General features: G+C 43.1%; 2 protein-coding genes across 5 annotated transcripts in view; both read left to right on the top strand.

The window, feature by feature from the left end:
* The first annotated feature begins 431 nt into the window (after positions 1 to 431).
* Positions 432 to 8,425, top strand: Rwdd2b (RWD domain containing 2B). 4 transcript variants are annotated; one of them, XM_051150170.1, is made up of 5 exons: positions 432 to 582; positions 5,243 to 5,469; positions 5,604 to 5,671; positions 5,802 to 6,164; positions 8,011 to 8,425. In XM_051150170.1, the coding sequence occupies exons 2-5, from the start codon at positions 5,263 to 5,265 to the stop codon at positions 8,243 to 8,245; spliced, it is 873 nt and encodes a 290-aa protein (XP_051006127.1). In that variant the 5' UTR covers positions 432 to 582; positions 5,243 to 5,262; the 3' UTR covers positions 8,246 to 8,425. The 4 variants fall into 4 exon arrangements, with proteins under 4 accessions (XP_051006127.1, XP_051006130.1, XP_051006129.1 ...); XM_051150173.1 differs by having other exon boundaries at positions 572 to 596; XM_051150172.1 differs by lacking the exon at positions 432 to 582 and adding an exon at positions 729 to 809.
* Positions 8,426 to 19,297: 10,872 nt separating this feature from the next.
* The window catches only part of Ltn1 (listerin E3 ubiquitin protein ligase 1), a 48,639-nt gene continuing 40,242 nt past the window's right edge, over positions 19,298 to 27,694 (top strand). Inside the window, exons 1-7 of the mRNA XM_051150375.1 lie at positions 19,298 to 19,391; positions 21,774 to 21,859; positions 23,126 to 23,329; positions 24,513 to 24,611; positions 25,234 to 25,464; positions 26,052 to 26,104; positions 27,459 to 27,639. Of these exons, the coding sequence (XP_051006332.1) occupies positions 19,298 to 19,391; positions 21,774 to 21,859; positions 23,126 to 23,329; positions 24,513 to 24,611; positions 25,234 to 25,464; positions 26,052 to 26,104; positions 27,459 to 27,639 (948 nt within the window). The remainder of the gene's footprint in view (positions 19,392 to 21,773; positions 21,860 to 23,125; positions 23,330 to 24,512; positions 24,612 to 25,233; positions 25,465 to 26,051; positions 26,105 to 27,458; positions 27,640 to 27,694) is intronic.

Below are 27,694 nucleotides of genomic sequence, written 5' to 3'. Positions count from 1 at the left end.
AAGTTCAACTACTGAACACTTTTGTCGGCCTGGAGTCGTCCTTTTTTCTGGAAAAGCATACATCTCTTGAGAAGTGACCACCACAAATATCCCTGTAGTATACACCAAGTTCTGTTTGCTGAAGTTACATGGCTCCAGTAAAATTAGCTTAGCTTCGGAGAAAATCTCGTTGAAGCAGGGCCGGGTCACACATAGAGAGTGACAAAACTGGCTACCCTATGTAAGCTATTAAGTGTTTCTGCTGCAGCCGCTTAGGCATTACCTAAAGTCCTGCCTCGCGCTGAGAAAGATTTGTTCTGGACTTGCTGGCCCTGTAACACTCCCACAGCCCCAGCACTCAGGAAGACAATGAGTCCAGGATGGTGAAGGGTTAAGAATAAAAACCAGGACAAGGAAGCACCTGGAGGATCAAAGTATCCCTTCGCTGTTCCAGACGTCAAGCCCCATCCTAAGCAAGAAGTGAGGAGCTTCCTGCTTCCGGGACTTAGGTCCTCTCTGCGCAGGCGCCTGCCCACAAAGAGCTAGCTGGCTTCCCGCAGGAAGGGTTCAAAGGTCGCACTGTTCCCTTTCGTCTTCCTGCCGGTGAGAGCTGTGCTGTGGGTGCATCTATTTTGTTTTTTCGAGACAGGGTTTCTCTGTGTAGCCTTGGCTGTCCTGCACTCGCTTTGTAGACCAGGCTGGCCTCGGACTCACATCGGTCCACCTGCCTCTGCCTCCCAAGTGCTGGGATTAAAGGCGTGCGCCACCACGCCCGGCTTGTGGGTGCATCTAGACGCGGGGTGTCTGCAGTACAGGAACCTCGGCTCTGGGTGAGTATGGCATTGGATGCTCATGCGAAGCGGAACTAAGAGCATCTCTCTACATGGGGCTCGAACGGGCAGTGGAGGAAGCAACACTTCCGCCCATTTGTCAGACTCGGTTTTGGTGTTCCTGGCCCCGCCCACAGTCTCCCGCTGGCCAGTCAGCAGTCACTGCGCCTGCGTGCGTGCTAGCGTGTTTATAGCTGGGTACTTGCTTTTGGGTCTAGCTCCTTAAATAATCCCACAGGGGGCGTGGTGGCTCCTCCCAGCACTGGGGGATACTCAGGCAGGGGCAGGGTTGGTTGGAGTGGATCTCTGAATTCTAGGCCATCCTGGTATACATAGCGAGTTCTTGGCTAACCAGGAGGGCCCTTTCTCAAAAAGGGAAAATTGTCCCCGTTAAGAAAATTCACATTTTTATCTACCTTTTCAAAGCAATCACATGTCTTAAGCCAGAAATTTATTTTAAGGACTTTTTTCCTTTCTTTTTCTTTCCTTCTTTCTTTTTCTTTTTCTTTTTCTTTTCTTTTCTTTTTTTTTTTTTTTGTTTTTTTTGTTTTTTTGTTTTGTTTTTTTTGTTTTGTTTTGTTTTTCGAGACAGGGTTTCTCTGTGTAGCCTTGGCCATCCTGGACTCACTTTGTAGACCAGGCTGGCCTCGAACTCACAGAGATCCGCCTGCCTCTGCCTCCCGAGTGCTGGGATTAAAGGCGTGCGCCACCACGCCCGGCTTCTTCTTCTTCTTCTTTTTTTTTTTTTTTAAGGGAAACGGGAGTGAAATCTTGGAAGAGAAAATAATTTGGCAAATAACTGATTAGCAACTTCTTTCTTGGAGCTGCTCGTCCACCGGTTGCTCCATGCTACCCTTATTTATTACTTCTGTTTGTCTCCCATAATGTATACCCCACTGACTGCTGTGCATCTCCACCGAATAGATTATTAATAGATACTATTACTTAATGTGCAAAAACCAAGTGCCACATTCCCACAATTATATCCATTTAAATAAGTTTTAGATCTATGGCACACGCCTTTAACCTCAGCACTTGGGAGGCAGCGGCAGGTGGATCGCTGTGAGTTCAAGGCCAGCCTGGTCTACAAAGCGAGTCCAGGACAGCCAAGGCTACACAGAGAAACCCTGTCTCAAAAAATCCAAAAACAGAAAAAAAAAAAAAAAAGATTTGTCATTGTGGAGAGGATGAGAATCCAGTAGCTGCGCAGTCTACAAGGCTTTCTGCATCAGCAGTGCCAGTCTGCTACTAGAGAAATCCTGAATCCCAAAGAAGGTGGTTCGAATACCATCAGAGGAAGGCAGTAGGAACAGGGTAGATGAGTTGCCAGTGAGGCAGACGGACCAAGAACAGTTACCTCTTTGCCCACCTTTTTATCTGGGACACAACGAAAAGGTATCATTCATATTCAGCGTGGGTTTTACCACTTAAAAAATGATCTGGTCAAGAAAATCCTCCACAGGCAGGCTTGGTGGCACACGCCTGTGATCCCAGCACTCTGGGAGTGAATCTCTGTGAGTTCGAGGCCAGCCAGATCTACAAATCGAGTCCAGGACAGCCAAGGTTACACAGAGAAACCCTGTCTCGGGGGGTGGGGGGGGAATCCTTCATGGAAGTGCCCAGCAGCTTGCGTTCTAGTTGATTCCAGCCAGATATAGTCAAGTTGACAACCCAAAAAAATGGCTTTTCCTTGTAACTCTACACAGTCCCCTATCCCCTGGCCCACGGTTGCTCATTCTTCTTGCTGTGTCTAGAGTCTTCACAGTTACTCACTTAGCACATGAAAAAGATCCTCCCACCCACCCCCAGACAGGGTTTCTCTGTGTAATAGCCCTGACTGTCCTGGAACTCTCTTTGTAGACCAGGCTGGAACTCACAGAGATCTGTCTGCCTCTGCCCCCTAAGTTCTGGGATTTTTTTCTTTTCTTTTCCTTTCTTTTTTTTTTCCAAGACAGGGTTTCTCTGTGTAACAGCCCTAGCTGTCCTGGACTTATTTTTTAGACTAGGCTGGCCTCGAACTCACAGCGTTCCACCTACCTCTGCTCCTTAGTGCTGGGATTAAAGGCGCACACCATCACACCCAGCTCAAAACCCCTTTTTTGATGTCAAGAGTTCCTCTCACTAACGTAAACCTCTGTGACAGCAGTGATATTTGTTGTCCCTTTTATTCGTCATTATATGCTTAGTGTCGAGGACCATGCTTGGCACACATAGGTATTTGGGAAGCAGTTGTTGAATTAATGACCAGCAAAAATCATTGAAGACACTCATATAGCACTTTACTGATGCGAATCATTTTATTTTTTGCTGTTAATTTTATTTTACTTTTGACACCGAATCTCACTATGTAGATCAGGCTGGCCTCAGACTGATTGTTCCTACCTCTGTCTCCCAGGTAGTTGGGTTTAGGGCTTGTGCTCCTATAACTGGCAACCCATCCATTATGTCTCTAAGCATTGGCATGTTTGCTTCAGGCCCTGGCTTTGATTCAAAGCTCTGTAAAATAGTAACAGCTAATAATTACAACAATGATACTTTGTTGTTCTTTTTACTGTTTGTTTTGTTCGGGAGACAGGATTTGCTGTCCTGGACTTGATTTGAGACCAGGCTGGCCTCAAATTCACAAGAGATTTGCCTGCCTCTGCCTTCCTGAGTGTGGGATTACAGGTGTGGGTCACATGCCAAGGGTCTGTTTCAGCAGATTCATGAACATTAGTAACAATGTCTATTTTAATGACTTTATAACATTTATTTGTTTACGTATAGTTGTTACACTAGTTTCTTTCTTAAGTTCATTCTTTCCTTCTTCTTTTTCTTTTTTTTTCTTTTACTCTGTAACCTTAGCGGGCCTGGAACCCTCTGTGTAGACCAGACTGGTATTGAACTTAAAGAGACTGTCCTCCCTCTGCTGAGTCACTGCCTCAGTTTAATTGAGCGTTGGCATCAAAGGGTTACGTCACCATACCTGGCCGGAAGCTGGAGTCTTGCCTGAAGCATCTGCTTGAATGCAGGGCTCAGGTGGAGGAAGGATGCGGATGAAAGTGGATGATGTTGATTATTCTGCAGTTTCTGCTTTCTAAGTTTGTACTTTTCAACCATTAAAAGGGGTTGCCGGAGCTATGGGACGTTTTACCTTCTCCTTCCCCAAAACAGGCTTCCTCTGTTATCTTGGCAGTTCTAGGCTTGCTTTGTAGACCAAGCTGCCCTCGAACTAACATCAATCCACCTGCCTCTGCCTCCCAAATGCTGGGATTGAAGGCGTGCGCCAACACACCTGGCTCTTCCATTTAAAGAGCAGTAAGTGGGGGATAGAGAGTTGGCTCAGCTGTTAAGAGCACTGCTTGCTCTTCCAGAGGAATGAGGTTCAAGTCCCAGCATCCACATGGTGCCTCACAAGCATCTCTAACGCCAATTCCAGGGACCCAATGCTTTCTTGTTATTTCTTCAGGCAGCAGTCCTGTACACGGTACTCAGACACACACCATGCATATAAAATACATGAAACTTGCAAAAGACTAGTAAACATGAATAGTTTCTTGAAAGACACATAACTTGCTGTCTTATTCTGTTCATCCTGGGTTCCAGGGTCACAGCCATCCCTGACTATATCATTGGGGTAGCTTTTTGACTACAAATAGTTTGTTTTCTTCAAGGAGACTGGCCATTGTTGTACCTAGAAATACCAGATCAACTGTCTAAATAATCTGCTGTGTAGATATAGAATACTTTACTGCATAGATTTTTAGGAATGTCAACATATTATCTCTTTTTTGTTTATTTATTTATTTATTTTGAGACAGAGTTTCTGGATGTCACACTGGCAGGATTATCTCTTAATTAAAAAGTGTGTGTGTGTGTGTGTGTGTGCGTGCGCGCTCGCGCGCCTGTGCGAGTGCGACTGCATGTCGTATGTCTGTAGCTACCCATGGAGGGCATAGGGTTCCCAAGGGCTGGAGTTACAAGCCCTTGTGAGCCGTGCAGCACGGAGCAGTGGGGACTGAACTCAGGTCCTCTGGAAGAGCAGGTAGGAGTCCTAACTACTAAGCTACCCCAAGCCCTGGCCAAGTGTTTTGGTCCTTAGCGTATAATATATGAAAGTAGAAAAACAGGAGAAAGACTTTGGCTAGTTTTTTTATTTTCTGACAGAATTAAGTTGTTTGTTTGCTTGCTTTTTTTGTTTGTTTGTTTGTTTGTTTTTTCGAGACAGAGTTTTTCTGTGTAGCCTTGGCTGTCCTGGACTCTCTTTGTAGACCAAGCTGGCCTCGAACTCACAGAGATCCACTTGCCATACTTCCCTGAGTGCTGGGATTAAAGGTGTGTGTCACTGCGCCCAGCTAGAAATTAAGTATTTTTAAAGGAAAAGACCCTGTCACTCTATTGAATTATCCTAACATTGTATGTATAAACCCTCTCACTTCTCCTTAACTCCTCAGGAACTTACAGATGTCTCAGCATGGCTGACATAGAGCACGCAGAGGCCCAGCTCTCCGAGTTAGACCTGCTGGCCAGTATGTTCCCTGGTGAGAGTGAGCTCATGGTGAACGACCAGCTGGCACTAGCAGAGCTGAAAGACTGTATTGAGACGCGGACAATGGACGGGCGATCGTCACAAGTGTACTTTACGATCAATATGAACGTGGACTTCTCTGAAGAAGCAATGGTAATTCTCTTCTGTTCTGGAGGGAATTGGAGCATGTCAAGAATTGTGTGTGTGTGTGTGTGTGTGTGTGTGTGTGTGTGTGTGTGTGTATTAAAATAACACTTACAACATTTTCTTCTTCCTCCACTGCTCAGGTGATGTTTTCTCTGTCTTGCATTCTTCCCTTTAAATACCCTACAGTCTTGCCTGAAATTACAGTCAGGTATGTCACAGACATCGTGTCCACTGTACAGGTCAAAATTGATGTGAAAATAAAAGTAATTCTTGCATTTATTTGCTTGTGTAAGAGAACTGACTGAAATTCCACCCCCACCCCCCTGTGTTTCCATCAGATCAGTGTCACTGAGCAGGTCCCAGCAGACCCAGCTGAACACAGATCTAACAGCATACCTGCAGAAGAACTGTTTGGGAGACGTCTGTATACTGAATGCCACAGAGTGGGTGAGGGAGCATGCGGCTGACTATGTCAGTAGAGATGCCTTCCCCTCCTCTGCCAAGGAAAGCGTGGTCCAGCCAGCGGATCTCACTCTCACAAGGCTCTGGATCTATAGCCATCACATCTACAACAAATGCAAACGAAAAAACATTCTAGAGTGGGCAAAGGAACTGTCCCTGTCCGGGTTTAGCATGCCTGGGAAACCTGGTGTCGTGTGTGTGGAAGGCCCCCAGAGTGCTTGCGAAGAATTCTGGTCAAGGTGTGCTTTCACCTATATTATGTATCATATCCGTAATGGTAATTTGAAATATGGTGCTAGAGATGTAGAAATAAACATGTTTGAGGGGAGATATCTTCATGTGGGTGGTAAGGCCGACTTCACATAGAGTCAGCATTATCCTCCTCTCCTAGCAGAGTGCACACTTTGCGAGGCCCCTCCCCCATGTCGGCTAGGACCTATCAGTGCTCACGAATCTGCTCCTACGTATCTAAAGAGTATGCTGAACTTCCAGTTTGTGAGGCAGCGAGATTATCCGTGAGCATTAGGATAGACACTAATCTAATTCTCTATCTAGTTCTGAGGGAAGTTCCTTAAGCAGTTTAGGAGTCAGAGATTTGTAGGATACTAAACTCTCTGCAACAGTGGCCGAGTCTGTAGCTCCTCCGTTGCTAGAGTGCCGGCCTGGCGTGCACGTGGCCTTGGGTTCTATCCTAAACACCACAGCCAACAGGCGTGGAGCCACATGTCTGGAATCTTGGCCCTGTGAAGGTAGAAAAAGGAGGGCCCAGATCTCAAGATAGAGGCCAGCCTGAGATTCACGTGACCCTCTCACAAAATAAATGATTAAATACTAAAACCCTGCATCGGATTCCAGTGGAAGATAGTAGTGATGACCATCACAGAATGTTTAGATAGACCCAAACCCAGACCCACTAGAGCAAGCCCCTGGGAGACGCCTCTTTCCTCACAGCAACATACACCAGCAAGTAGTTCATTGTTGTTGTTTTTTTATAGTATGTTTTGTTTTGTTTCAAGACAGAATTTCACTGTATAGCCTTGGCTGTCCTGGATTTGTTCTGTAGACCAAGCTGACCTGGAACTAACGGAGATCCACCTGCTTCTGCCTCCCAAGTGCTGGGATTGAAGGCATGCGCCACCACCGCCCAGGTGTATGTTTTGTTTTGGTTTTGGTTTATCTTTCTTTCTTTTCTTTTCTTTCTTTTTTTTTTTTTTTGGATTTTTGAGACAGGGTTTCTCTGTAGCCTTGGCTGTCCTGGACTCGCTTTGTAGACGAGGCTGGCCTTGAACTCACAGTGATCTGCCTGCCTCTGCCTCCCGAGTGCTGGGATATTGTTTTTAAAATTATATGTATTATTAGTATTATCTGTAGGCCCGGCTAGTAATCAATCAAGACACAGACACGTGTTATATTTTAAAATAGCCTTAGTTAACCTGGGGCAGGGCAGATATCAATCCTTTAAACTACCTCTCATAGTGGGGTCCCTGTCTCAATCTCAGGCCATCTGTTTTTAATAATTTTTATCAAGGTACTTTTTATGTATAATCTCATATACTTGTTTATATTTTTTATCTGGGCTGGATTTTCCATCCACGCCAGCCATGTGCTTTTCCTTTAGCTAACCCATGGCGGCCTTTTTCTCTTTCTTTTAGGTCTTTTTCCTTTCTCTCCCTGGCTGTCCTCTCTTTTTTTCAGAATTTTTTTTTTCTCTTAGCCCCACCTATCTTCTGCCCTGCCCAGGTGAGATGGCTTTTTATTAAAGAAAAAGTGGGTCAGACAACAAACTGTAATTAACATCAAAATACCATCCCCCAACACTGGGATTAAAGGCATGTGCTGTCTCTGCCTGGCCCATGTGTTCTGTTTTTGAGGCAGGACCTCACTATATAGCTTTGGCTGGTGTGGAACACATTATGTATACTAGGCTGGTCTCTAATTTACAGAGATTTGCATTCTGCTTCCCACGTGCTGGGATGAATGCATCTAGAACCACTCCCAACTCTGATAAGTGGCCTTATAAATTCTCTTCTCAGTGCTGTAGAAAATACATTTTGAAATTTTCCACTTTGAAAAACTATTTTCCAGGCTCAGAAAATTAAACTGGAAGAGAATTTTAATTCGCCATCGAGAAGATATTCCTTTTGACAGTACAACTGGTGGAATGGAAAAACAACGGAAGTTTTGTGTTTTTGAAGAAAAGGCCTTCAGTGTCCATGGAGCCAGAGGAAACCACATGGACTTTGGTCAGCTGTACCAGTTCTTAAATGCCAGGGGTTGTGGGGATGTGTTCCAGATGTTCTTTGGTGTAGAAGGACAGTGACTAAGCAAGGGGGTGTTCATGCCTGTTGGGCCATTGTTCCTCTTTCGATTATTTCTTCCCATTCTTTCTAGAAACTTAATTTTAGTTCCATTCTAGAATGTTATAGGGTTGCGGACATAAGAAAAAAAATTAATACAGTTGAAATTTGTTTGTTAAAATATGCCATGCCAGGCCAAGCATGGTGGCGCACATCTTTAAATCCCAGTACTCGGGAGGCAGAGGCAGAAGGATCGCTGTGAGTTCGAGGCCAGCTTGGCCTACAAAGTGAGTCTAGGACAGCCATGGCTAACATAGAGGGACCCTGTCTCAGAAAACAAATAAAAAACAAAACACAAAACAAAAAATGCTGTGCCTGGGCTGCTGAGATGGCTCAGCAGTTAAGAGCACTGACTGCTCTTCCAGAGGACCCAGGTTCAAATCCCACCACCCACTTGGCAGCTCACAACTGTCTGTATCTCCAAGATCTGACACCCTCACACAGACATATATGCAGGTAAAACACCAATGCACATAAAATAAAAATAAAGGAATTAACAAAAAAGCTGCCTTCAAAAAAAAAAGTTACATGCCTGAAAGAACTGCGTTTCAATGTATAAACTTTAAGTTACTAACTTAAAGGGAATGGCTCAGAGATTAAGAGCATATGCTGCTATCGCTGGGAGCCTAAATTCAGTTCCAGCTTCCATAGCAGGGAGCTCACAGTTACCTATAACCCTTGAGTTCAGGCTTTCTGATATTCTCTGTCCTGCAAGGGTGAATGCACAACCATGCACGCATACATGTACTCAGGGCATCACAGCCCATGCAGCTGGAAAGACAGGACATTCTGAGTTGCCCAGTGTGGTACTGGGAACCAAATTTGGGTCTTCTGCAATAGCCATCTATTAACCACTGAGCCATCTCTCGAACTTGCTGGAAACTTCTTGACAGGAGCTGGACTTGATAGCGCATGCTTGTAATCTCAGCACTTGAAACACAGAGGTAGGAGCATCAGGAGTTCAAGGCTAGCCTGGGATACATAAGGCTCTGTCTCAAAAACTAAAACTAAAACATAGAAACGTTTGAAAGACAAATTATATGTGAGGGTAATTTTGGTGGTTCCACTTGTTAGGCATTTCCCACACCTTCACTGAGGAACCTGGAAAAGCTGCCTGTTCACCCTCCTGGCCTCTCTGGTAGCTACATCTGGCTGTGGGTTACAGCGGCAGGACTTTTGGGGAAGAGTTTGCTGCTTTTCTCTTTCTGCCATGAATCCCGAAGTGAAGGCAGAAAGAGGGAATGATGGGCCAAGACATCTACAGAGATGCCAGACTTACCTACCTTGTCACCTGTGGACCACCATTAATCCTTGGCTATATCCAGACTTTTTAAAATAAAATGAAAATTTCAACTCTCTGTGCTTGTTATCAGTAGTCAAAAGTTAGTCTGTCAGGTTTTTCTTCCCCAAAGCTTTGGCTTTGAAACTACCCTGGCTTTTAATTAATATACAAATAATAACTTTTTTTTTTTCATTTGGTTTTGGTTTTTTGAGACAGGGTTTCTCTGTGTAGCTTTGGCTGTCCTGGACTCACTTTGTAGACCAGATTGGCCTCAAATTTATAGAGACCCACTATATAGAGAGACGTCAAGAGCAAGAGAGCTTGTGAAAACCACAATTATCTCATATAAGGGGGCAATGGTGGAACAGGATGGTCAGCTCTGACTCAAGTTATTTTGCTAACAAGAAGTTCTAGTGTACCTTGAAAGTGTGCCTGGCAGTTGGAGGCAGATGGACTTGTAGTGGGGGGATTTCTGGGAACAACGAGGCCATAGAGTTTCTCATTGAGCATAAGCATAGTTTATGGTCAACCTGACCGTGTACAGAGGTCCTTCTACATCAGCAACGAGCTGAGATAATGTGGCCGGTGGGCCTGAAGTAAGAATATCTAAAGTTATGCTACCCAGAAGAAGCAGGCCTCAGCATTCCTCCGTGTCTTGGTGTATCTGAATCAAATCTTTTTTTGGGGAGGGCGGTGTTTCAAGACAGGGGTTCCCTGTAGCCTTGGCTGTCCTGGACTCCCTTTGTAGACCAGGCTGGCCTTGAACTCACAGCAATCCACCTGCCTCTGCCTCCCGAGTGCTGGGATTAAAGGCGTGTGCCACCACCACCTGGCTTCTGAATCAAATCTTTAATGATACATTTTTGTTTGGTTGGTTTGTTTGGTTTTGTTTTCCCGAGACAGGGTTTCTCAGTGTACTAGCCCTGGCTGCCCTGGAACTTTCTTTGTAGACTAGGCTGGCCTCAAACTCACAGCAAACCAACCCCTTCTGCCTCTGTGATTACAGAAGTGTGCCACCATGTCCAGCTCAGTCAAGGATATTTTAAAGAATACAATCATTCATAAGGCAACCGACGATTTGCACATCTCAGTTGTCTTCAACAGTCCATAATAAAATGACGGCTGTTCAGCGAAACTCCTTCAGCATTAAGATATCTGAGTACAGAGACTGGGAACTTCCCTGACCCCTACATGGCGTATCACTCTAGAGCACAACAGTTCCCTGTATGCCCCAGGTTATAACCAGTTTTTAATATTGCTAATAAAAACAAGGAGGTTAAATATATATTTTTAAATCTGTCTTTGTTAGCCTGAATAGACCTTATGAGCCAGTCACTCTCATTTCCTACCATCCCCCCCCCCCCTCCCACCCCCTGCCCCACCTCAAGAGGAGTTTTACATCCTGACCAACTAGTAGTCAGAGTGTTTTATTTTTTATTTATACAGAGTTCATTTGGCAGGGATAGATGTATGTTGTTCTAAAACATAGATCACTTTTGTCCCTGGACATGTGTTCATCACAGATAAACCATGACGGAAAAGAATTATTTTTTTTATAATCATGTTTTTATTACCCCAACCCAATTTTTAACAGTCTTGTAGTGTTAAGGGCACATTTTGCCAAAGCATGACCACCTGTTCTTGGGCTTGTAGTTTTTGTAGTTTCAGGGACATTAGACAGAGAGAAACCATCCAGGCCATCCTGGGGGAATCGTCATGTCCCAAGAAGTGACTTTTAATAGTCAGAGAGCAAATTGTCATTAGGCCCAAGAAAAGGTTGCAGACCAAAGCTGCTGTAGTTATTATTTATGACATCACAGTGGCCCTCCATGAGCTGATATTTTAAGAAAGGGGGTCTAAAGATTGTGTTGTGTGGCACGTAGGGCATTTTTCAGTCCTCAGATAATAACTGGAACGACAAGAATCAAGATAAGCACAATTCCCAGATTTGTTTTCAAATTGATGATAATAGACCAAAAGTTGTCCTGAGAAAGGAATGAGAGATTGTTAGGATCTGTTCGCATCCTGGGAAGCTGAGGTGGACTCCAATAGAGCTGAACTAATAGCTTGTTAATGTAGACTGCATGTTTATGCCTAACTCAGAATTGTTTCAGTGCCCATGGAGTTGGAACTTAACCTATGCCCAGGTCATCTTAAAAGCATTGTATCTGGGAGCTGGAGAGATGGCTCAGAGGTTAAGAGCACTGACTGCTCTTCTAAAGGTCCTGAGTTCAATTCCCCTCATGGCAGCTCACAATCCTCTATAATGAGATCTGGTGCCCTCTTCTGGCTTGCAGGTGTACATGCAGGCAGAGTGCTATATACATACATAAATAAATCTTTTAAAAAAAAAAAAAAGTCAGGGAGGCACTGGAGAGATGACTCAGAGGTTAAGAGCACTGGCTGCTCCTTTGTTCACAACCATTTATAATGAGATCTGGTGCCCTCTTCTGGCATGCAGGCAGAACACTGTTATATAATAAATAAATACATCTGGAAAAAAAGGCATTGTATCAAATGCATTAGTGCCTGGTTATCAAACCAAGGCTGGGTCAGATTTACAGGTAATAAAACATAAGAAAGTTGATTTACCCAAACAAAACTTTTTTTTCCCCAAGAGAAATTAATACAATTAGCAACCATACAAAAGGAACAATTGATAGTAAAAAGAAACTACTCTTTTAGTTTACCTATTTCATTTTAAAATGTCTCATAGCCTTATATATTTAAACATTTTCCCCCACCCCTATTTAAACATTTTTTAAAAGGCTGTTTTTGCAATAAAGTACCTTTTTAAAGAGTGAAGTCACAGACCATACGCATAGTTTTTATAAGTTAAAACCAAATTTTAACAGTGTACAGAATTTAGTGTCTCTAAAATCAATACCAAGTGCATTATTTTCATGTTACAAAGTTTGGCTGCCAGTAAGAAAAGTTCCTGTAGATTTACACATAGAGGCGCTGCTCGGCTATTTCATTAGTTAAGCATAGTTTTAAATGCCATGCCTTTTGTTTTGTTTTGTTTACAGTCCAGGGCCTTTTCTTTCTTTTCCTACAGTAGGCCACAAGTTCGTACGGAGTGGGCTCCAGCAGCTCAGGCTCCTTTCTGTTTGTCCTCACAAAGTGTGCGTCTCTGGGTGGCGCGCGCTGGCGCTTCAGCTGGATCCGGGTGCCCTTCTCCCTGGCTTCCTTCTTCTTCTGGTCCTTTCCCCTCACGCGCTTCCGGAAGCTGCCCTGCTCTTAGAGTGCTTGATGTGTTCAACGCGCACTTTGGTCCTCTTGGCGAGAATCTTTCCATTAACCTGCTTTTTCACAATGATGCTCACAGCATGCTGAGTGACGTTGTAGACTCTTCCGGTTTTGCCGTGGTACCACTGATGGGCGTTCCTTTTCGGACAGTGCCCATTCCCTTGATGTCCACGATATCACCCTTTTTGTAGATTCGCATGTATGTGGCCAAAGGAACAGTTAGTTCCATGCTTCCTAAAAGGCCTGGAGAACATATAGTGAGTGCTCCTCCTCTCTCCTTTTGTGTTTGTCATTTTCGTGAGTTACTGGAAGATCGCTGCTGCCGTAAACTTGGGTTTTTGTTGTTGTTGTTTTTGAGACAGGGTCTCTCTGTGTAGCCTTGCCTGTCCTGGACTCATTTTGTAGACCAGGCTCGCCTCAAACTCACAGTGCTCTGCCTGCCTCTGCCTCCCAAGTGGGGGGGGGGGGGAATTAAAGGCGTGCACCACCACACTCAGCATGAGACCTGTTTCTTTAGTTGGCTTATATTATTTGCTGTTCAGAATGGCTTTAACCCTAACTTATGGGCTAAAGTTAACTTTTTGTTACAAATGTTAGGAATTTTTAGCCATACTCAATAACCAATAATTTATAAGCAATTTATATACAATGTAGTAAATTCATGCATTTAAAGCCAGTCAGAAACAAACATGTAGTAAGACAGACAAAACTTTCCTTCCTTTTTCTAGCTGTAGTTTCAAGGGAGGAGCGTCTTGCTGCCTGCCTGGTCAGCGTATTACAGTTCTCATTAATGTTATTATTTTAAAGCACAACTCTAAATGGACGTAAGTGTTAAATGCTAAAGGTAGAACTCGTGGAAGATAATAGAGAAATTAGGGCGCTCTGAGTTTGGCATCCTGCCCAGGATGTTTCTATACACACAATTCCCGGTTGCAAATGCTTTGCACAGATGCAGCCTCCATGGTGAAAGTTATGCAGAGCCCATCGACAACCAGTCCAGGGAGTGATTAGGACTGTAAGGGACCTTATCAGTGGCTTCATCTGGTCACTGCTTACCCCTGAGCTCTGGGAAAGACCCACCATGTTACCTCCCCACTGCTCAGGCACCCTGCAATCACCATGTTGAGGCTTTCTGGGCTTGCTGGAGCTCAGGACCATGTTATTTGTCATTGGGAGTTCAGGCAGCCCTGGGCTTGATGTCAGTTTGATCTAGGCAGGAGACTCCCAGCTGCAAAGTCAGACCAAAGAGAGCGAGCACTTCAGTAACTCTTCTTGGTGGAACCAAGCCCAGCCTCTTGTTTTGGGCTCATCTGTACATCTCTCAGTGTGTTCAAGGTTGTTTTTCAGCTGGCAACAACCAACACTGCCGTCCTCCCATGAAGTGGTTCAACTTCTTAATGGATAACCATCACCTGCTCTCTCACAAGTCTGTTCCCCATCCCATACTTGGGATTAAAACAAAAACATGTTTATCTTCCTCTATAGCCCATCATAAAAAAGATGAGAAACACAACATCAAAATGCTTTAAAATTTTCTAGTGTACCATATCACCAGCGTTAAATATTGCTTTGCCAGCATAATATATGAAAAGCTTAATATCCTGCTAGGTTTCAGAGTGCGGGAGGAGAATAAGGGGCTTAAGAGAGAGGTGACCCGTCAAATTATCTTTCCGATAGTATTAGCACCACTCCTCATAACCCCCCCCCCCCGCACCGTCTACATACATACTGGGTTCTTTCAGTGGTCTCTAGGGTGTTAGACAGGCAGAAGAATTTTGTGTGCGCGTGCTTTCTGCGCGCGCGCGTGTACGGTCTGAAATAGAGTTTCAGCCTTGCTGGGGAGAAATGAACTTCTCCTTTTTAAGAGTCCATTATGGAGGGAGCAAGTGTTGTGTTAGGGGGAAATGGATTCAAGGTTGGCTCATGCCACCTAAATAGACTAAAAGAGATCACGTGTTCTTGTATTTCTGCCTGAGACGCATGTTTGGAAAGCCCCGAGGGCATTTCTGGATAAAAAGCATCTAGAAGAACAATGACCCCAGTTACTCTAGGATGTGACATCTCACTTTCCCTGCTTGGCTTGTGGCAGGTCTTTGCTGTGCTATCTGGAAGGGCCCGCTCTCCAGGAAGTATGGGAGTATATGTGGAGGGGGATTAAGGGAGCAGTTCTTCTGCCTATGCCTTTATTTTTTGAGACAAATTTTCATGTAGCCCAGGCTGCCCTTGAACTCACTAAGTATGCAAAGCTCTCTTTAACCTCCGTGTCTTCGACACCGATATTGGAGGGGTGTGTCGGGCACATCTGGTTTACTCTGTGGGGAATCAAGTTCAGGCTTTATGAACGAATGCTAGGGAAGCACTCTACCAAGTGGTACCCTACCACTACCCTCCCCTGCTAAACTCTGTTTTTATTCATTTGACTTCTAGCGTGTGTTGTTTTTGACTTACCAGTACGGCCTAATAACGTTTATCATCTGGCCTATACCTATTATTATTACATCAGTATAATCCACAAGCAATCAATCAAGACACAGACACCTGATATATTTTAAAATAGCCTTAGTTAAAACCTGGGACAGGGCAGAAATCAATCCTCTAAACTACTTGCCATAGTGGGGGGGCAGTGTATGAGGATTTTAAATGTTTAATTATTATTTTTTTCAGGACAGGGTTTCTCTGTGTAGCCCTGGCTGTCCTATAGACTAGGCTAGCCTCAAGCTCAGGACTTAGAGATCTGCCTGCCTCTTGCCTCCCAACTGCTAGGATTAAAGGCATGTACTATCACTCCCTGGCTCCAATGGATATAATGGTTTTTTTGAGACAGGGTTTCTTTGTGTAGTCCTGGCTGTCCTTAACTCACTTGGTAGAACAGGCTGGTCTCAAACTCACAGAGATTCGCTTCCTCTACCTCCCAAGTGTTGTTAATGTTGTTAGGGTCCAGAGGGAGCCATATAAACCACTCAGAGATCAAGCTCAGTTAGATACTGATGGCTTATTGAATGCACACCCCAAGACTGATCATGATCTGGGAGCTGGTTCAGACTTGGGAGCTGAACTGCAACCTTGAGTACTTCCCAGAGTTAGATTATGAAGGCAAAACTTCAGTTAGCTCCTATGGGGGGCGAGGGCAGACCGCGGAACTTGATGCACGGCTCTGACTCAAATTATTTTTGTTAACTAGACAAACACTTCCAGCCAACCTTGAAGGTATGTCTGGTAGCCGGAGCCTGCCACAAGGCCACAGAGTTTCTCACAGAACAGAAACATAGTTTATGGGCAACCTGACCTTGTACAGAGATTCTTCAACAACCTGAGATGATGTGGCTGCTGGACCTGAAACAAAAATGGCTATAGTTATTCTAAAAGGAACAAACCTCAACAGCTGGGATTAAACGCATGTGCCACCATGCCCGACTTCCAAGATTAAAAAAAATATTTATTTTATGAATAAGAGTACTCTATCTGCATGTACACCTGCATGACAGAAGAGGGCAACAGATCTCATTACAGATGGTTGTGAGTCATCATGTGGTTGTTGGGGATTGAACTCAAGACCTCTAGAGGAATAGCCAGTGCTCTTAACCACTGAGCCATCTCTCTAATCCCCAAGATTTATTGTTGTTGTTTGTTTTTTGGTTTTTTTGAGACAAGATTTTTCTGTATAGCCTTGGCTGTCCTGGACTCATTTTTTAAGACCAGCCTGGCCTTGAACTCACAGAGATCTGCCTGCCTCTACCTTCCCCAGTGCTGGAATTATTGCACAGTGGCTCCCCCCACCAAGATTTTTTAAAATATATGTTTTAATTTTTTGAGGATTTGGATGAAGATCTTGACACACACACACACACACACACACACACACACACACACATACACACACACAACACACACACACACACATACACACAGAGTCTCACTATGTAGTTCTGGCTGTCCTGGGAGCTCACTGTATACACCAGGCTGGCCTTAAACTCAAGAGAACAGCCTGTGTTTGCCATCCAAGTGCTGAGATTATAGGTGTGCACCATTAGTGCCCAACACATATTTTTACTTTCATACATTTATTTTCTCTCTGTGTGTATATATGCGTGCGCACATGCACACGCGCACACATGTATGTTCCATAACACACGTGGAGGGCAGAGCTCAACTTGCAGAAGGCAATTCTCGCTTTCAGGACTGGCAATTGAACTCAGATTATCAGATTTTGAGGCAATTACCTTTACCTACTGAGCCATCTTGCATGCCCTAATCCTGATTTTATCTTGAAATATTTACAATATATAAGAAAAGTAATAATAAGAATACAGTGCATGGCCATAATGTTACTGTCCAGTTTAAGAAATAAAACTTAAAAAAAAGGAAATAAAACTTTTTCAGAGTCTCCACGCCTTTATTTTCAATGATTACAGTCTTGCTTTTTGATGGTCTGAGCCCTCCCCTGAAAGTGTACCGCACTCTCATATTTCTTCGTACTTTCAGGGCATACATTTGTATCCCTTTGCAATATCTATGGCTTCATGATGACAAATATATTTATTTTTATATTTAGGTGTGTGGGTACCTGTGGAGGTCAGAAAAGGTTGTTGGGTCCCCCAAAGCTGGGTTTATGCATTGTGGTTATCAGCCACCTGATAAGGATGCTAGAAACCTAATTTGGGTTTTCTGGAAGAGCAGTGAGGTCCTTAACCACTGAACCTTTCCAAACCCTTGAACTCGAGCTCTGATGGCTTCATGCTTAACATTTTGGAGTGAGACATGCAATAGATACTTATTTTATACAACAGCAACTAGTTTTCCCGATGATGTTTGAGATGCCACTGTTCTAAGTGCTTGAATGCAGTGAGAAAATTTAAAGAGTTAAGAACCCTTGCTGCAGAGCACTCAAGTTGGGTCCCTAACACCTGTGTCAGGTGACTCACAGAGGCTGGACACTTCAGCTCCAAGAGATACAATGCCTTTTTCTGGCCTCCATGGGCATCTGTACCCTGTCCCCCGCCCCCACAACACAATTTGAAATAAAATAAACCTTTAAAATTAAAACAATCTAATCTAAGTTCACATTCCTCTAATAGCACATAATTTGATTCAAGCAAGAACCACACATTGTTTACAAGTTCTGTCTTAGGTTTTAAAAAATATAATTTTCTCCCCAACCCCTGCCAAGATACTTACCATTTGTTTATTTTTTTTATTTTTCACTTTTTGAAACAAGGTTTCTCTGTGCAGCCTTGGCTGTTCTGGACTGGCTTTGTAGACCAGATTGGCTTCACTCACAGAGATCCACCTGACTCTGCCTCCCTGAATGCTGGGATTACAGACATGTGCCACCGCGCCCAGCTTGCCAATATATTTATTTGTGGAACCATTTAAAAAAAAATTATTTGGTCGTGCCAGTGTCATTTTATATGCTCTTATTCTGTAAATTATTAGATCTGAAGCTCTGCTAGAATCGGTTTTAGACTTCTTTGCAAGAATACTTAATAGATCTTGAATACTTCTATCTTATTACATCAAGACGCTTAGTAGCTTACTGATAGTTTTTTGATGCTCATTAAATTCTTAGAGAATTTTGAGGGTAAGAGATTTAAGCAGACCTTTCAGCATGTTAGATAAGTACTCTCTCATTGATCGGCACCCGAAATTTGATGCTATAAAGATCTGTCATATGTTGTCAGTTTGACCCCTCCAACTTACTATGGGCTCTTTCCCGATACCTAACTCCTGCCGCACGTTAGTATGGAAAAGGGGGGGGAGAGCTACAAAGAATATAGCATAAACCAGTATCCAAATTTTAGTACGATTAGGACTCTTCTTAAATGCAGAATGTGATTCTCTAGTCATGGGTCTGAGAGTCTGTTTTTCATGCCGATGTTCGCATCACTTTGTTTACTTCTACCAGTTTTTTTTTTTTTTTTTTTTTTTTTTTTTTTTTTTTTGGGTTTTTCGAGACAGGGTTTCTCTGTGTAGCCTTGGCCATCCTGGACTCACTTTGTAGACCAGGCTGGCCTCGAACTCACAGCGATCCGCCTGCCTCTGCCTCCCGAGTGCTGGGATTAAAGGCATGCGCCACCACGCCCGGCTCACTTCTACCAGTTTTTAGCCCAGTTGCTGCCATATCATTCTATTGCTAGCTTGTGCGAGGATATAGCTGAAGTCAAATTCCCACACACGATAAAGGAAGTCTACATGCTGCAAATACCTAGGACAGGATTTGGCGCCTGGGGTTCAATGTTGGCTTCTGATTGGCCCTCAGTGATGCCACTCACGCAGGCGTGGCTTTCTTTGTTACGTTTCAAGCAGCAGATGGTCAAAGTCCCGATGGGGAGGCGGGAGCGGAAGCAGGAAGCGGGAAGCCAAAGGGCCGGGTGGGTGGTGGGAAGTTTCTATTATGAGTTCCCTTCCGGTGCGAGGGCCCGGAAGTTGTGGCCCGGCGGTGTCAACTTCGGCCCTGCAGACTGAGAACGCGGCCGCCACCGCGACCATGGGCGGGAAGAATAAGCAGCGGACCAAGGGGAACCTGAGGGTGAGGCCCGGCATGGCAGTCCCTGCGGCGCGGCCCGGGTGTCCAGAGGGCCGTGAGGGAGTCGGGTGACCTCTCCTAGTGTGAATCCCCACGGGTGGGCAAGTTGAGGAGTTAGGACCCAAACGACGGTTCACGTTGGAGCTGTGCGTGTAAGGAGCGCGCACAAGGAGGTGTCGCTGGGAAACGGTGTCAGCGTGCAACCCACCCGGGTGGTACCTGCCCAGGTGGCCGAGGTTGTGTAGGAGCGGTAGGAAGAGGCGAGTGTGAGCTTCATTTGCACGGAAGTGTAGTGTAGCTTTCCAGGTCCCTCCCTGCCGAGGCCCGAGCCTGTACGTGGAAAGCCTGCTGTCAGATCGGTGTCTCCCATTGGGTCTCTGGCCTCCAGCTCACCTCGCTCTTCTGCCTCATCTTGGCCATCCCGAGCTCCCCGCGTCTTGGCCTGGCCTGGCTTGGCAGGCTCCGGATGCCCATATGTTAGGTGACACCTCAGTGCACCCTTCCGATTGTATCAGCCCCATCTTAATGTAGCTATTTTCTGTGCTGACAACACTGTGTGCCATGTAATTTACTAAAATGCTTTTATAAGCATTGTAAAGGCAGATGTTTTTCTGCTGCAGTTATCGTAATGGAACACACACACACACACACACACACACACACACACACACACACACACACACACTGACCCACACACTGTTCGGTTTTATAGAACTCTTCCGCCATTTCTGAGTTAACGTTAGTGATTTCAGTATCAGAATTGCGGTATTAACGTTGCTATGTTAACTGCTTTTGTTGCATGCTTGTGTAATTGTCACAGCACAAAAACTTTAATAACTGAAGGGGCACAGTTAGTAGAATTGTTTACAGTTCGCAGTTTCTTTTCTTTTTGTTTAAAGAATGTTTCACTGTGTAGCTCTCTGCCTGGCCTGTAATTCATCTATGCAGATGACCAGGGACTCACAGAGACCTACTTTCCACTTGCCTTGGGGGTATTGGAATTAAAGATGTGTGCCAAGCCCAGAAATCCCCATATTTACTCCCAGTAATCATCTGTTAATATTTGTTCAGATTTCATTTTCCTCTCTCAATGATACATTTTTTGATACCCTCAGGAGAGTTGATTTCAGTAATTAACAACCAAATTCTCCACTTTATATATTCTAAACACAATACCATTTTTCATATAACATATGCAAAGCTTTAACCATGGTGGAATACCCAAATATAATGTTTAGACTTATAATTTCTACTAACATGTTTATTTTAAATTTTGTTGTTTGTTGTTGTTATTACTACTACTACTTTGACTAGCCCTAGCTAGTTACACTCATAGAGAGGTGTCTGCCTTAGCCACCTGAGTGCTGGGATTAAGGGTGTTGAAAGGATTTATAATAACTTTTTTTTTTTTTTTTGAGACAGGGTTTCTTTGTGTAATAGCCCTGGCTGTCCTGGAACTCTCTTTGTAGACCAGGCTGGCCTCCCAACTCACAAAGGTCTGCCTGCCTCTGCCCCCTGAGTACTGGGATTAAAGGCGTGTGCCACCACACCCTTAAAGCTTTTATGACTCAGCTAAGTATCACTTATTTCCTTTGGCAGCCATTTAAGGCTTTTGATTTAAACGGTCTCTTGTTTCCTGCCCCTTAGATGAACCTGTCTTTTATGTCATAAGAACCAGGAAGAGTTGCTGTTGCTTTGATTTGTTTAGACTTATCTGTTAGTTTTCTTATATCAATTCAAGTTAAGCTATTTTTGACCAGAATGCCATTCTCAGTATATCACACTAGAAATGCACATTCCCCCCCACCCCCTTTCCAGATAGGACTTCTCTGCGTGTGTATCCCTGGCTGTTCTGGAACTAGTTCTATAGACCAGGCTGGGTTTTTTGTTTTTTGTATTTCTTTTTCTTATTATTGACATTTGCTTACTGTTGACCATTGGGTAAGAATATGTATTATAGTCTGAAATTTAATATACTTATCCCTAAAGATTTTTTGCACCCTTAGATGATTCTTTCTGGGATCAGTTATTATTACTATAGTTGTTTAAAAACTTACTTTTGATAATTGCAAATGCCTCAGAGTGAATTGATTGCTCTTACAACAAGCTGGGCATGGTGGCGCACAGCTGTAACCCCAGCATGGAGGAGGCAGAGGCAAGTGGATCTCTGAGTTCAAGGCCAGCCTGGTGTACAAAGTGAGTCCAGGACAGTCAAGGTTACTGACTGACTGAGAGAAACCCTGTCTTGAACAACCAAAAAACAAACAAAACAGATGATCTAACAAGCTTAGAGAAGTTTATTTGCTTGACTTTGTGGGGCCCAGAAACTTCAGAGTTAGGGCTTGAAGTTAGTTGTAGAATGTTGCTTGTTGGGTGTGGCGTGGTCAGAGGACAGCTCCTGGAGTCCACTCTGTCTTTCTCTTTATGTTGTTCCTAGAGTGGAAGCCCAGTCTTCTGACGGCTTGTACAGCAAGTGCTTTTACCCTAGAAACATTCTTACTGGGCCTGGATTTGAACATAAAAGTAACATTTGTTCAATAGAAAATAGTGCTGGGTGCCATATATATTTGTAGATCATAGATACATGTCTGGTTTTTTGGTGGGGGTTTTGTCTTGAGATAGGGTTTTTGCTATGTAGTACAGCCTGACTTGAGGCTTCTTATGTATGTAGCCCAAACTGGCCTCAAGCTCGTGAACTTTTTGTTTGTTTGTTTGTTTTTTGAGACTTGGTTTCTCTGTGTAACAGCCCTGGCTGTCCTGGACTCACTTTTGTAGATAAGGCTGGCCTCAAACTCACAGCAATCTGCCTGCCTCTGCCTCCTGAGTGCTGTTAGTGTTCTTCTAGCTTGTCCAATGTTCTTTTTATTTAGTTGTTTTGGTTTTTTGAGACAGGGTTTCTTTGTGTAGCCTTGGTTGTCTGGGACTCGTTTTGTAGACCAGGCTGTCCTTGAACTCACAGCATCCACTTGCCTCTGCCTCCCAGTGCTGGGATTACAGATGTGTGCTACCATTGTCAGCTCTTTTTTTAAAAAGTGCTTAAAATATTTATTTGTTTATGTACATGAGCATGCCTGCGTATGTGCAGTTGTGTGGAGATGAGAGGCCAATCAGTTCTCTCCTTTCACTGTGTGGGTCCTAGGATGTAACTGAGGTTCTCAGGCTTGGTGTAAGGTACCTTTACTTCCTGTGCCATTTTGTTTGGCCCTTAGGTTTGTAATTTTAATTTAACTATGGTATAAGTATCTAACCTGCAAAAATCACAATAGTAATTGTATTTTATATCCACAGTAGACATTGAATAAAAGATACCATTTGCACATTTAAGGAAATTGTTGTAAGTGGGAGGCTGGGGATTTGATACACTTTTCTCTTGCTCTAGTTATCACTGTCAAGTCAACTCGACACTTTAGTTCTCAGTGCAGTCTTCACTGGTTTAGTAGTAGGACTTCGTGTTTTTTGTTTGGTTTCTGAGACAGGTTTTTCTCTCTGTAGCCCTGAATGTCCTAGAACTCTTTCTGTATGTCAGGTTGGCCTCAAACTCAAAGATTCACCTGCTTCTTTCCTTAATTGATAGTGACTAGATTTTCTTTCTATAATTCAGATATTTGTTTTTTCTTTAACAACAGATCTCCTAACATTTAGAACTAGCAGATTTTTATGTTGAACATATTAGTCAATATACTGACTGAGGTTCAAAACGGTATTATCTTTTAAAAAAATGTATTTTTAATTAATGTATGTGTGTGAATGTCTTGATTTTTTTCCCCCTCTATTTTTCTTCCTTATCAGCCTTCCAACAGTGGCCGAGCTGCAGAACTCCTTGCCAAAGAGCAGGGAACAGTGCCTGGATTCATTGGCTTTGGAACATCTCACAGTGACCTCGGCTATGTTCCTGCTATTCAAGGAGCTGAGGACATAGACAGTCTCGTAGATGCTGACTTCCGAATGGTGCTGCGAAAACTTTCCAAAAAAGATGTCACGACAAAATTAAAGGCAAGTTTTCTTAAAAACAATTCCATAGTTTTGTTAGAATAAATGTTAGGTATGTTTGATGTAAAGAAAACTGTGCAGTAATTTATCATTAGTTCTTTTACAGTTGTAATTTTTTTGACACATAAATTTAGTTTTCACTTATGTTTTGGGTTATAAATTTGTTGCTCTGAAACATTTTGAGCCACATTTTGGAATATTGGATATGTAATTATTCATGGTAGGGGAATATAATTTTTAAAAAATTTTCAGTTATTTTTAGAGTTTTGCCCTTGCTGTTCTGTAACTATGTAGACTAGGCTGTCTTTAAATTTGTGGTAATCTTCCTATAGGTGTGAGCCACCATGCCTGGCTCTTATTTGTATGTATGTATGTATGTGTGTGTGTGTGTGTGTGTGTATGTATGTATGTATGTGTGGTGTGTGTCTGTGTGTGTGTGTGTGTATGTATGTATGTATGTATGTATGTCTGTAAGTATATAAGTATTCTGCCTGAATGCTTGGGTGCCATGTACATGTGTATGCCCAAGAAGCCAAGAGAAGTTTTTGGATCTTCTGGAACTGGAGTTACGGCTGTGAGTCGTCATGTTGGTGCCTGGAACTGAACCTGGGTTACTTGAAGAGAAACTGGTGCTCTTAACTGCTGAGCCATCTCTTCACTATTTTTTTTTTTTTTTTTTTTAATTTTTGAGTTGCAGCGTTGTGTTATTGCTAAGCTAGTCTAAGATTTCTAGGCATAAGTGGTCTTCCTCAGCCTCCAGGTAGCTGATGACATGCTTGGCTCAGTCCTACCCTTTTATTATTCATTGATTGTTTGTGTCTGTTTAGGTTTTTAGGAGACAGGGTTTCTCTGTGTAGCCCTGTCTATCCTGGAACTTACTCTGTAGACCAGGCTAGCCTTGAACTTAGTGATCTGCCTGCCTCTGCTTCCCAAGTGCTGGGATTAAAGGCATGTGCCACCACTTGGCTTTGTTTTATTTGTTTATGGTAAAGTCTAAACGTCAATGGTTATGTTTCTTCTGTAGTGGATTTTGGAAGAATTTTTTTTTTTAATGTTTCTTTGTCTAACAGACAGAAATAATGCATTCTCCTTTTAAGTAAAATGGATTAAGCTTCCAGAACAAAAGAAAGAAAATTGTCAGGCAGTGTTACATTTGCTAATCCTTGATAATGTCAATTATTTTTAGGCAATGCAAGAGTTTGGAACTATGTGCACTGAGAGAGACACAGAAGCTGTGAAAGGAGTTCTTCCATACTGGCCAAGAATCTTCTGTAAAATTTCCCTTGTAAGCATTAGTGTTTATGAGCCTGTTTCTGCTTAAATGATTCATTTCTGGGGAGGGTTTCCCTTCTGTACTTGAGAATGAATTTCGTATAGTTACATTTGAGAATGAATTTCGTATAGTTACCAAGTCTTTGAACCTATCTTAGATATAATCTCATTGGAAATGGAGGACAGGAAAAAATTATTTCACATGATTGCCAGTAAAGAAATGCTAAATCCTCAGTATTTCAAAGCATTTTTTCTTTTTCTTTCTTTTGTTTTTCTTTTTATGGCTTGTAATTAAATTCACGACTCCCCTAATTCTCCCTCTGCAGACAGGGTTTCTCTGTGTAGTCTTGGCTTTCTTGGACTCACTTTGTAGACCAGGTTGGCTTTGAACTCACATTGATCAACCTGCCTCTGCTTCCCTGAGTGCTGGGACTATAGGCGTGTGCCACCATGCCCACCTAATTCAGTGCATTTTTAATGGAGAACATACTGATGCCCTACTGAGTTATTACTCTAGCCTGTCAAAAGTTAATATTAGTTTGATTATATACATAGATGATTTCTTATTGTGAGTCATTGTAGAATATTTACAAATATTAATATTTGTTTTTAAACCATATTTCTGTTTTCAATAGGATCATGATCGCCGGGTACGAGAAGCTACGCAGCAAGCTTTTGAAAAACTTATCCTTAAAGTAAAGAAGCACTTAGCTCCGTATTTAAAAAGTGTAATGGGATATTGGTTAATGGCTCAGTGTGATACATATCCACCGGCTGCACTTGCAGCGAAGGATGCATTCGAGGCTGCTTTCCCTCCAAGCAAGCAACCTGAAGCCATAGCGTTCTGTAAGGAAGAAATTACAAGTGTGAGTTTTTGGAATCACTCTGTACCTGTATGTCTACGGTGTCTAAAGCACGCAGGCATGCAGTGGTAGCTCTTTTACCTGCTCTTGTGAAGTGTGCCAAGAAGTAAACTGTGTCTCTCTCCTCAGACATAATCACCATAAAAAGTTTCTGTAACCTGAAAAAGTATAGCGGTGCTAGCAATATGGCTCTGTGGGTCCAGTGCAGTGCTCTCACCGTGTGAGCCTGAGTGCCTGAGCTTGTTCCTTACAACCCTCATAAAGGCAGCGAGAGAGCACCGACTCCACAGCTGCCCCCTGACTGTTGTAGGGACTATGAATGGCAGTGGCTGCAGGTGTTTAGTGGAGAATTTCCCTTGATGGGAATTGGAGCTGCTTTACAGTACCCTGTCTTTACCACAGTAGCAGCCAGTGTAGGAGATAGATAGGAAGAAAAAAAGGGGCAAAATTCCCACCTGTTAGTTTTGATGTCTGAAATGGCTTATAGGCAGTTGACGGTATGGGAATTTTTAGAACATGAATTTTCTCTATATCTGATCACCATTGACAGGTCCATAACATCTCATGGCTTTGGTGGTTTTCTCCTTCAGGTCCTACAGGATCATCTTCTAAAAGAAACTCCTGATACACTCAGTGACCCTCAGTAAGTCACATTGTTTCTAAGAAACTCCCTAGGCACTTACTTGGTTGGTAGCCATGTGTAATTTCAGTATGACATATTTTGAGAAAGAATCCTAAATGTGGGTGAAATTATTTTAGAATATGCTACATAGTGCCTGCTTGAATTTTGGCTGTTAAATTTGAATTTTCTGAGATACATATGTAATTTTATTTGAATGAATTTTACTTTTATTTTAGTTTTTTTTTTTTTTTTTTTTTTTTTTTTTTAAAGATTTATTTATTATTATGTATACAGTGCTCTGCTTGCATGTACTCCTGCAAGCCAGAAGAGGGTGCCATATCACATTACAGATGGTTATGAGCCACCATGTGGTTGCTGGGAATTGAACTCAGGACCTTTGGAAGAGCAGGCAGCACTCTTAACCACTGAGCCATCTCTCCAGCCCCCTTATTTTAGTTTTTCAAGACAGGGTTTCTCTTTGTAGCCCTGGTTGTCCTAGAACCCACTCTGTAGACCAGACTGCCCTCAAACTCATATCCACCTGCTTCTGCTTCCTGAGTATTGGGGTTAAAGGCATGAGCCACCACCTCCTGACTTTGTTTTTTGTTTGTTTTATTAACCTTTTGGCAGTCAGGAACTCTATGAAGGTATACTTGAAGATGTTATTACATAGTTCTGTCAAAAGTACAAATATTTTATTTACCTTTACCATTACATTGTAATCAAACGTCTAAAAACTGCATGAAGGAAAGTAGTTAGATGCCTTAGCCCCATTCCTAGGTAGTACATGTTACTGAGAGAACATTTTGCTTGTTCATTTACTCCATCCTGTTAGCTACGCATTTGCTTTCATTTTGTATTAGTTGCAAAATGTGTGTTTAAAATTCTGTAGGCCAGCCGACCGGCCCAGTAGGTAAGTGCACTTGCTATCAGTCCTCACAGCCTGAGTTCAGTTGCTAGGACCTGCATGGTGGAGGGAGAGGCCCCCACAGTCCAGTTTGTCCTCTGCCTGCCTGCGCACCCGTGCGTGCTCTCTCTCTTGCGTGCTCTCTCTCTCTCGTTTGTCCTCTGACTTCCAGCCCTCCCTCTCTCTCTCTCTCTCCACACACACACACTCACACAAACACACACACACACACACACACACACACACACGCACGCACAAGTGTGCACACATACCATGGCATAGGAGCATAGACACACATAGTAAATAAATGTGACAAAACATTCTGTGTGTGTTTGTATTTTGAAAGGAGTTTGCAGAAGGGGAAAGATACAGAAATAATAATAATAATAGCCATTTTAATTAAAAGCTGTCAGATATGTGGTTTGGCTTCTTTGCAATCTAACCCACTTATTTATTTTTCGAACCCAGAACTGTGCCAGAGGAAGAGAGAGAGGCTAAATTCCATCGGGTTGTGACATGCTCCTTATTGGCACTGAAGAGATTGCTTTGCTTCTTACCTAACAATGAGCTTGATTCTCTGGAGGACAAATTTAAATCACTTTTATCACAGAATAAGTTTTGGAAGTATGGAAAACATAATGTACCTCAGGTATCATGATAGTTTTTACTTAAAGCCTTCTTTTTTTTTTTTTTAATTTATTTAC

This window comes from Acomys russatus, chromosome 8, assembly GCF_903995435.1.
Source record: "Acomys russatus chromosome 8, mAcoRus1.1, whole genome shotgun sequence".
NCBI lineage: Eukaryota > Metazoa > Chordata > Mammalia > Rodentia > Muridae > Acomys > Acomys russatus.
The sequence above is the reverse complement of the archived record's forward strand: the minus strand, read 5'-3'. Positions and strand labels throughout refer to the sequence as shown.

Excerpts from the sequence above, each read along its gene's own strand:
- Rwdd2b (XM_051150170.1), top strand. The coding sequence starts at position 5,263 with ATGGCTGACATAGAGCACGCAGAGGCCCAGCTCTCCGAGTTAGACCTG. Across the intron at positions 5,470-5,603 it reads ACTTCTCTGAAGAAGCAATG|GTGATGTTTTCTCTGTCTTG; the intron begins GTAATTCTCTTC and ends TCCACTGCTCAG. Across the intron at positions 6,165-8,010 it reads TGCGAAGAATTCTGGTCAAG|GCTCAGAAAATTAAACTGGA; the intron begins GTGTGCTTTCAC and ends ACTATTTTCCAG.